General features: G+C 46.8%; 2 protein-coding genes across 5 annotated transcripts in view; one reads left to right on the forward strand and one right to left on the reverse strand.

Annotated features, from left to right (window-relative positions):
- IFT74 (intraflagellar transport 74) overlaps window positions 1-1,213 on the reverse strand; it is an 82,681-nt gene extending 81,468 nt beyond the window's left edge. For 2 of the 3 annotated variants that reach the window (XM_025206961.1, XM_006026077.3), the window contains exon 1: window positions 1,147-1,213. The gene's annotated coding sequence lies outside the window, so the exon portion shown is untranslated. Of the gene's footprint in view, window positions 1-261; window positions 370-1,146 lie in introns of those variants that run through there. The other variant, XM_006026078.3, reaches the window with a different exon arrangement.
- A 196-nt stretch (window positions 1,214-1,409) lies between these two features.
- The window catches only part of PLAA (phospholipase A2 activating protein), a 22,067-nt gene continuing 13,475 nt past the window's right edge, over window positions 1,410-10,001 (forward strand). Inside the window, exons 1-8 of one of the 2 annotated variants that reach the window (XM_025206972.1) lie at window positions 1,410-1,557; window positions 3,191-3,384; window positions 4,259-4,359; window positions 4,456-4,576; window positions 4,894-5,061; window positions 5,882-6,017; window positions 7,952-8,121; window positions 9,113-9,270. In XM_025206972.1, coding sequence (XP_025062757.1) covers window positions 1,451-1,557; window positions 3,191-3,384; window positions 4,259-4,359; window positions 4,456-4,576; window positions 4,894-5,061; window positions 5,882-6,017; window positions 7,952-8,121; window positions 9,113-9,270 — 1,155 coding nt within the window. In that variant the 5' untranslated portion in view covers window positions 1,410-1,450. The remainder of the gene's footprint in view (window positions 1,558-3,190; window positions 3,385-4,258; window positions 4,360-4,455; window positions 4,577-4,893; window positions 5,062-5,881; window positions 6,018-7,951; window positions 8,122-9,112; window positions 9,271-10,001) is intronic. The other variant, XM_025206973.1, reaches the window with a different exon arrangement.

Genomic DNA, 10,001 nt, shown 5'->3' on the forward strand with positions numbered 1-10,001 from the left:
GTGGCGGCATGGAGTTGTGCCCCCTGCAAACAAATTTGGAGGGCACGTGCCCCCCTGTGCCACCCTCCACAGGAGTGCGGCAGTGGCAGGGGGGCACCCCCCCCTCCCCCCCCCCCCCCCCCCCCCCCGCTCCCTGGACGAGCTCCCCGTGGCTCAATCCTGCTCCCCAAACCGGGCCCTACATCCCCCCTGCCCTGGGCCACCAGCCCAGCTGAGCAGCACCTCCAGCCCCAGCCCTGCCCCAGTCCTTCCCTCCCTTACCATGGAGGCCTCAATCTGCACCCCAGCATGGACTTGGAGGGAGCTGCGGGCACTGCTTTCCATGCTGCCTGGCTGCCACGTGCACATGTGCAGGTGCACATGCACATAATCACCCTGCCTGATCATCCTCTTCCTGCTCTTCCCAGCCCCAAGCAGCCGCTGGAGCCCTGCCCGCCTGCAAGGGGAACCCCGCCATTCCCCGCGCTCTTCCTGCCATTTTCATCCTAACTGTCCAACACTGTGGAGCATCTTTGCAAACCCATTTTTTTATCGGCACGTATCAAATGGCATCGTGACCCCACGGTTGGGAACCGCCCATCTACAAGGACGCGCAAACGAAACAAAAACTCAGACGAGATGATCTGTTTGGTTCGCGCATCCCTCCAGATCAGCAGGTCCCAACCTTGGAGTCAAAAGAGATGATCCGGGTGCAAATACCCCAGAGCAGCGACACTCAAACCAGGGTGCTACAGGGCCCGGGGCTCCTCTGAAAGGGTACTGTGGGGCACCGCAGGAGGGGAGCAAATGTGATTCTCAAGATAAACCCTGACACAAGGCGCAGGAAACCACAGGGTGACAACATGCTGCCTGGCTGCGGTCCCAGCTGTTGGCAACACACGGAGGGCTTCGTTTATCTTTGGTCCCCCCGCAAAGATCCCAGTCCCCGGTGCTGCGGCCCCCGATTGAGGACCAGGTCTAGAAGCAACGGGGGGAGGATCTGAGGCGGCACTGCGCTGGGACCCAGGGGAAGCGGCACGAGAAGCGGCTGGAGGCATTGAGGGTGAGTGACGGTGACGGGGGGATGGGAACGGGATCGGATACGCGGCGCAGCCTGGCCCCGCCCAGGAGGGGGAGCAGCAGTAGACCCCGCGAGCGCAGCCTCACCCGCTGGGCCCCACGCCCGAGCAGCAGTTGAATGCACGAAGCGGTCTCCCGGCAACCATCTGCCCCGCCCCACCCTACCCGCAGCCAATCACCGCCCGCGCTTGGCGGCTCTCGCGACATGTAGAAATCCCGCGTGCCGTCCTTTCGGCCGAACGTGAGGAGCGGGGAGTCTCGCGGAAGGCTCGTGGCGCGGGGGCTGCTGGGAGATGTAGTCTCTGCTTCTACTGTGTAGTGGCGGGGGATTGGGGTGGCGGTTACGTCCTTTCCGGCGCGAGCTGATGGCGGCTTCCGGCGCTGCGCGCGGATGGGGCACGAGCTGGACGTGCGGGGCCTGAGCTGCGGCCTCTTCCCGCCCGACGGCTTCGTGTCGGTGTCGCGGGATCGCACAGCCCGGCTCTGGGCGCCCGGCGGGTGAGAGCAGAGCGGGGTGGGGCCGAGCCGGGCTGGGTGTGGGGCGGCGGGGCCCAGGAGCCGCTCGGTCGTCTTGTGTGCGTCTCTCCTCCCGGTGTGTGGGCAGGGGCCGCACCTGCTTGGCGGGACTAGTGCCGGGTACCGGGGGAGGTGGTCATTACCGCTGGAGTTGTCTGCATGCACTTATCGTCGTGTCTTTGTGTGTGCGTGCGTGCGTGCATCATATGTATATGATACACACCAGTTTTTTCTGCTCTGGAAAAGCAGCAAAGCCATCTGTATTGAGGAAGTGTCCAGAGAGTCGGATGACTTGCTGGCTCATGTGTGCCTGTGTCAAGGGATTCTGCTGGCCTGTGGATGCTGTACAGTGAAACTGCCCAGACATGAGCGGAGGAGTTCTAAGAAAACAGCCCCACACTTGCCAGAGTCCTCCTGGCCCCAGCCTCCTTCCTGTTTGTATGGATGGCCAGCTGAGCTGGGGGTGTTGTCCAGGAGGTCCCAGGACTTGGTGGGGCTGTGGATGGGAAGTGCATAACCAAAAAGGTGCAGGCAGGCAGTGCCCAGGAAGTCCACTGACAGGCTCCCTCTGCTCCTTCAGGGGCCAGTGGGCACTGACTGGTGTCCTCTGTTCGGTGTCCACTTTCGATACCCTAATTCAGGGGGTATTTTGAAAGGTCCCAGGGGGCTTGCAGGGGTGGGTGGGGATGAAGCATCGCCATCCCACACTGCTGCCTCATGGGGCCGGGGCAGAATGAGAGCAGGGCCATGCTGCTCACCACTCCACCCCCCACCCCCTGCTCTGTGTTCTGCCCTTTGCCACCCCCTTCCCCCTGCTTGGCATCCAGCTACACGTACCCCCTGCCCCTCCTGGCTCAGCGGCCAGGGTACCCTGCTCTGCTCTGTGTCTGGATGCCTGCGGGTACAATGGTTGAAAAAGGTTGAAAGTCCCTGTCCTGATTCTTAGTCTATGGCCTCACTCCCATTCCTGTTTTCTTTTTTGTTGTCCCAAGCAATTGCTATGTCTGCAGTAGCCTCACTTCCAAAGTGGGGCTTATGATGGGCCGAGACCTATGACATCAGGACATATCAAATAGGCCTGGGCGCTGCCTGAATAGAACTGGCCTTGCTGCTTTTCCAGAGCAGAAAATCAGTTTCCCTACTAGGATATGCACCCATCCTCAGCCCTCCCAAAGTTTTGCTGGGCTGATTTTAGGGCAGAATGGTGCCTGTGGTAAAAGATTAAGTATAGTGATTTCTGACCAATACATTTCAGTAACAAACCACTTTCTATATTTCAGTGGTGGTTTTCAGCCTGTGTAAGCACTTGCCAGTGGTTTTCAAAGTAGACTTGGGACTCGCACGCTGCATGATGCAAAAAGAAATTCTACTCTGAGCTGTTTAGAATTTGGAAACTTGGCTTTTTTTCATCAGTACTTTTTTCTTCTTTTTTTTTTTTCTTCTCCTTGAGTCACTTAGTGTCTTCTGTATAAGCCACCTCGAACAACTTTAACCCAAAGTAAAATTATGAAAACATGAGTTTGAAATATAAATATATTTTGTCATTTAGATTTTTCAAATGAGTAATTTTTTGTTATGGCTGTAAATGTAAACTTATTAGTTTATGTCTGTTTAGTATTAACAGGGGTTTTACTGAAGTGCACTGTATGAGTGGCCATTCCAATTTTGTATCCTGTGTGTGCATCATACCTCCAAGTGACCTCTATCCTCGTGGACTAATTGCGACAGGTGGCAATGACCATAATATTTGCATCTTCACAGTGGACAGCCCAACTCCACTCTATGTTCTAAAGGGGCACAAAAACACAGGTAATTATCATTCCTGTTTGGGGGTTTTGTTGTCTGGAGTTTCGAATTGGGAGTTGATGCAGATGAGGTTGTAAATATGTCTTTAACTTGTATCGATAAGTTTAGTAATTTTGATTTGTTTAGCTTGGTTTCTCTGTGAATTGTGTAAGTGTTTGGTACATATTAGGACTCTTCTAGGCACTTTAAAGCCAAAACAAAATGACAGTCCTTGCTGCGGGGAACTTTCCTTCTAAACAGCACTTTTTCACTGCAGCTGTCAACAGCAATACTTCTAGTGATGAATGATATTCCTGTAGTGCAGTGAAGGTGGCATTACCGGAGGAAGTTGTCTTTAATATAGACATATGGAACAGACAGATTGTGAAAAATAACTTCATATCATTACACGAATAAAATAATTTTGATTCTTTATGTTGGTATTTCCATTTTAAATGCATGCAAATTGTTGGGGGTTGAGTTTTAAATGGTGGACGGAATGCTCATAGGTTCTGTATATGCGCTTTTTGCAGGAGTACCAGAAAGTGACCAGGTGACCTGAGTGCTTTTGCTAGGGACTGCTATTTTTGGAGAACATCAGAATAATCATGGGTTTTTTGGAATCAGGATTGTGAGGGGATAGGAACTCATGAATAGATGGCGAAACTTCAAGGGCACATTTCAAAAGGCCTCCTAGTTGTAGTTTCTTTTCCAATTTTAAACTGTTACCCAGAACAAACTAACTTTAGAAGTGTCTCTTTAAAAAACAACAAAAAAGCAAGCTATATGAATATGTTGCTAATGTGGGAAAACCTTTTTCCATATATAATTGGAGTAAGGCTGGAGATAATTTTCTGCAATCCAGCTTTGTCAGTATTGATCTGAATGTTTGTTCCAGTTTGCAGCCTTTCATCTGGGAAATTTGGCACCTTACTTAGTGGATCGTGGGATACAACTGCTAAAGTCTGGTTGAATGACAAATGCATGATGACACTACAGGTATAGTTGTTCTGCAAGAGTATTGGACAATAAATAATTAAGCATCTTGTGTACATTTGATCTGTGGTAGGTCTAACATTGTGGTGTTGTTCACAGGGTCATACTGCTGCAGTATGGGCAGTGAAGATACTGCCTGAACAGGGATTAATGTTGACTGGCTCAGCTGACAAAACTATTAAACTATGGAAGGCAGGCAGATGTGAGAGAACATTCACCGGTAAGGGTTTAGACCAAAAGGATGGCATTTGCAAATACAATAAGCAGTTATAATGCGTGTATAAGTGAACTGGTTTGAGAAAATGTAATTCTTAGACCAAGGCTTTCATAAGTGTCTAGTCATTTTGGGTAACCTACTTGTGACCCCCTTAAAAGTAACTGATTTTCAGAAAACACTGAGCAGAGCAGCTTTTGAAAGTTGTATCCTTAAGGAATACCAGTCTCTATAGATATGAGGTTGCAAAAAATATAGGTATGTTAGATTGCTGTTAATGAAAACAGTAATTTTATTCATTCAATTTTCTCTCTCTTATAAAGGTCATGAAGATTGTGTGAGAGGTTTAGCTATTCTCAGTGAAACAGAATTTCTTTCCTGCGCTAATGATGCAAGTATTCGAAGGTGGCAGGTCTCTGGCGAGTGTCTACAAGTTTATTATGGGCATACAAATTATATATACAGCATATCTGTGTTCCCTCAAAGTAAAGGTAGGACGCTTGTGGAGTTTACAAGACTCATTCCAAAGTAAAATAGCAAGGTAGCTTTTCAGATTGAGTGGTAGTATTTGCCCTTGCACAATATGAGTTTGTTATTCAAGATTCCATTTTTATAGCTTTCTTTGAGATGGATGGTGTACAGCGTTAGCTTGTTGCTGAAGGAAAAATGATTCTGAACACTGAGTTCAGAGCATCTCAAAAAATAAATGAGGCTGAAGTTCACGGAGAACTGGATGGACTGTAAAACTATATGCTTGCTCCATGTGCCCCTTTGTGGCAGAGAGGACGATAGAAAAGACCCAAGATCAATGAAGGGGCTTGAGGGAAGGAGGGGGGGGATGTGTTCTGTACCTGTGGGAAGTAGGAACCAGTTTTCAGTTTGGTGCAGAGGGGTTGAGAGGGAGGAGGTGATGTGCAAGGATTGTGAAACCCTGGAGACTCGAGATAAGACAAGGCCCTGATAAAGGCAAAATTATTTTGTGCTTTGTTAGAGCCCTGAGAAGGGAACTTAAGATGTCTGTCTGGTGCATAAGTTTACCTTCCCTGATTCCACCACTGTTTACACACACACACACACACACACACTCTCTCTCTCTCTCTCTCTCTCTCTCTCCTTGGAAGATGTATAATGTCATTTTGATGTTTATCTTTTTTTTCTTGTATATTTCTTTAAGGAACTGGGAGAAGTATTTAATTGTTTAAAGAATCACTTCTGTTTCTTGAATAAGTGCTAGATGCTTGCTTGCATAAAGCTATTTTGTACCCTGATATTAAAAACAAAACAAAAAATTAACGAAATCATCTCTTCTAGATTTTGTAACCACTGGAGAGGACAGAACACTTAGAATTTGGAAGCAAGGGGAATGTGCTCAGACAATCAGACTTCCAGCTCAGTCTGTCTGGTGTTGCTGCGTGTTGGACAATGGTGACATTGTGGTTGGTGCAAGGTACCCAGAATCCATTCTACCTGTATTTTGTAGTTATCTAAATTGGAAAAATACTTGTCTAAGTGTATGCATCATATACTTGTTTTCTCATATCAAAAGAACAGGTAAAATGTCTCACTTCAGTGTTTTTTATATAATATTCCAAACTGTCCAACTGGCAGTGTGGGCTGCATGCAGTCCCAGCAGCTTCTATCTGGATGCCATCCCACATGAGTTGCTTCTGGTTCAGCTGCCAGGTTCTTTGGGTTTCCCCCTCTGTGTTGTACTTCCTGCTCCCACTCCTGGGGACATGGCAGTATGGAGAGAGGGGGCTGGAATGTGTACAGCACAGGTGCTGCAGGGGAAGAGGCTGGGCTACTCGCATTGTACTTGTGCAACAGAAGAGGGAACAAGGCTGTGGGCCTGTGCGAAGCTTTGGGTGCTGATTTGATTTGGCGGCCGAATCTCTGAATCCATATTGAATAGGGAGACCAGTAAAAAGGTCCAAATCTATTTGAAGCTTTTCGAATCGATTCGGAAAAGATTTGGGGAGGTTCGGGCAGTCCCTGCTCGGCCCTGCAGGGAGCTGGACCAGGACTCTGTGCTGGTAAGTGTGTGTGTGTGTGTGGGGTGCGGGACACCATGGGGGGGACCCCTGACAGGCCTCATCCCCTGCCTGTTCCCCCAGCCCCATCAATGGCTGCCCTGCCTGGCACCAGCATCCAGGCTCTTTTAAAAACAAACAAAAAAAAAAAACAAAAACAAAAAAAATTTAAAAAGTGCCCTGTACTCACCGGCTCTTGCCAGGCGGGGGGAAGGGAGAGGGGCAATCCCTGCTGCCCCCCACTGCCCTGAGCTGTGTGGGGGGGCTCTGCTATGAGCCCCTATCCCCCGCCCACTCTCCCTGCCCCATTGATTGCTGCCCTGCCCGCCCCAGTGTCCCTGCTCTTTTTTTAAAGTCCCACACTCACCGGCTCCTGCAGTGGCCGTCAGGGCTTCTCGGGGCTTGTGGCAGAGACCCCCATGCACTGCGGGGCAGTGGGGATTGCCCCCTGGCTTGGCAGGAGCTGTTGAGTGCAGGGCTTTTCTTCTTTTTTTAAATTTTAAGTGCTGGGACCCTGGGGCTGGGAGAGTGGGCGGGGGATGGGGCCTGTTTGATTCAGAGATTCTGCTAATTCAGTGGCAGCTGAATCTCCGAATCGGATTTGGCTGAATCGACTTGGGACAGTGATTTGAATCGCTGTCCCCCAAATCAGCCGAATCCGAAGCAAATGCTAGCTGCTTCTCACAGGCCTACAAGGCTGCCTGCTCTCCATGTGGGTAGCCCATGCAACTGCAAGGAGAGTAAAGATGCCTGTATGGTGGGGAAGGGCTGCCCTTGGGGTATGCACAGCTGGGAGGCTGGGAGCTGAATTGCCTGTGTGGCATGGGTAGGGAAGGGAGGCGGTCTATGCATCCCAGTGCATGGCCTGCAGATTACATGATTTACAACCTCTGGGTCTGCAGTTTGGGCTTTGTGCAGCCCCTGGTTGCCTATAGGTTGGACAGCCATATAATATTAATTACCATCTATATGCTTCAGCAGATGACTTTCTTATTGTTCATGAGCTACAGGAGACTCAATGCCTTGGCAATGCAGACATTTAATTATAATCCCATAAATATGCTAGCAATTGCTCTTTGTGGAAACTGAGACACAAAAATTTTCTGTCTTGCCTTCAACCTCAAAATAGCACCTTTTGTTTAATTTGTCTACTTATTTCTTCTAATGATAAACTGCTACGAGCATGAGAATTTAATTTTTTAGGTAGCAGATACAGTTTTTTCCTTTCTTAGAAAATGCTAGCCACAGGTTCCAAATACTGTATTCCATGAACATAATCGCTTTGACATTTAAGTGATGGAAATGTTATTTCTAAATATGTGGTTCTGTCTTTCTCTGTCTCTCTCTCAAGTGATGGAATCATTCGAGTATTTACAGAGTCTTTGGAACGCATAGCAAGTGCTGATGAAATTCAAGCTTTTGAAAATGAGCTTTCCCAAGCTACAATTGACCCTAAGACTGGTGACTTAGGAGACATTAATGCCGATGATCTTCCTGGAAGAGAACATCTGAAAGATCCAGGTAAATGCCTCTGTTCCTTTATAGACATATAGAGAGAGAGGGAGAGAGCATCTGGGTTTGTATCATGAAGATTTTCATCTTTCCTATGGATGGGAGAAGGTCTTGATCACTTGATATCATGGAAAATACAACTCTAGTTTTTCACTGATGTATGGTGAAGACTCAGCTCTGTTTGTAATAAATGTTGTATGTTATGAGCATTTATTTAGATGGTAAAGAATGTTTATGTTTCTCTTAAGTAGTAGAGGAATATTAAATGGTTGCATTTAAAATTGCCGGTTAATAGCTGCCTTATGAAACAGTGCAGTAGTTTTTGTAATGTAGTATAACTTAGTAAGGGGCTACTTTTGTTTGGTGTTTTTCCCTAAAAAGAAAAATAAAGTAGCTTAATACTTTCAGATCATGAGTGTGGAAGCAAAAAAACTAACATTTTTATGGCACCAATTTAATCTTACGTTTACTCTAATTCAAGTTAAAGTGAAGGTCTATAAGAAAACAGTGAAAGTCAGGGGAACCCTTAAGCAGAAAGTTGACTTTCTTGAAGGGAAGTAAAGTGCCTCTGGCCTTAACCCATGACTCCTATCTCTAAATGGTAGAAGTTTGCTAACCTCTGCTCCTTACAAAAGGAGGGTGAGAGTAACAAGAGTTACTTTCTCCCTTACTTGTTATCTGCTTGGGGAAATAGTGAGTTATCAGGAACCGTCTCTCTAGTCCCTGTATTATCCTTCGCAGATATTAATATATGGCTACCCTAAAATTATTTTCACGCTCCTTCTATTTTATTCCAATGTGTAGTACTTTGCTGTTCTCCTGTTCTTATATGGCTTTTGTATTTTAGCTTTAAAAATTTCTGAGATGAATTTCTGGAGAAGAAAAGTTAGAATATGGCTGAAGTGCTTTAGATTATTTGCTTGACGGGAAAAAGAAAGTGGAGGCTACTAGACTACTTTATTTCTCTACTCCATATAATTGTGTTCTTTTATATTTCAAGGAACAAGAGATGGACAGACACGACTAATTAAAGATGGTGGGAAAGTTGAAGCCTATCAATGGAGTGTTAGTGAAGGAAGATGGGTCAAGATTGGTGATGTTGTTGGCTCTTCTGGAGCTACACAGCAAACATCCGGAAGAGTATTATATGAAGGAAAAGTATGTTATGTTTTCTCAGTTAATCTTTTGTCTTAAAAATGGATAATCTCTCATACAAAAACATTGTTCGAGTCACCTTCTGGAGTAGATTTTTAAATAAGTAAGGAGCTTTTCAGTGCTTCATTATAGATCCAGGGTCTATAAAACACCTCCGAATTAGAAGTGGAAATATTAGGTACTCGAATTGTCTGTAATGTCATATTTATTTGAATCCAAGATGAGGTGTTTGTTTTTTTTCCACACTTAACATGGGGCAGGTGTGGGGAGGGAGAAGCCATTCATCTTGCATTTGAGTACGAGGTGGGTGGGGCAGATGTCTGCTGTGTCTATGATTCCAGCCATGACGTGGCACTGGAGAGGGAGAAAGGAACAAGCAGTGGGAGGAGGAGGGGGACGGGACAGGCAACAGGGGGTAAATTGTTGACTGGCAAGAGGCAGGGGTCAGGCCTGTTGACTTCCCCCATTGCCTGCCACCATGCTGACTGCAACAGTTTTCCCTACTGCAACTGCTGGGGGAACAAATTTAAGATGACCCTCTAATAATTAGATTTGATACATGGAAAAATAAAACTTTTATAAATTGTATGTGTCTAGAATCTAATTACTAGAAGGGTCAACTTCAATTCAGAGTAGCCTTCAATTCAGGTAAATAAAGTACGTACTTGGTTATTTCTGAAATGTGTTTAGTGGAACCGTTTATCTGACGTAGAAAACCTCAAACGAGGGAAAGA

This window comes from Alligator sinensis, unplaced genomic scaffold, assembly GCF_000455745.1.
Source record: "Alligator sinensis unplaced genomic scaffold, ASM45574v1 scaffold940_1, whole genome shotgun sequence".
NCBI classification, from domain to species: domain Eukaryota; kingdom Metazoa; phylum Chordata; order Crocodylia; family Alligatoridae; genus Alligator; species Alligator sinensis.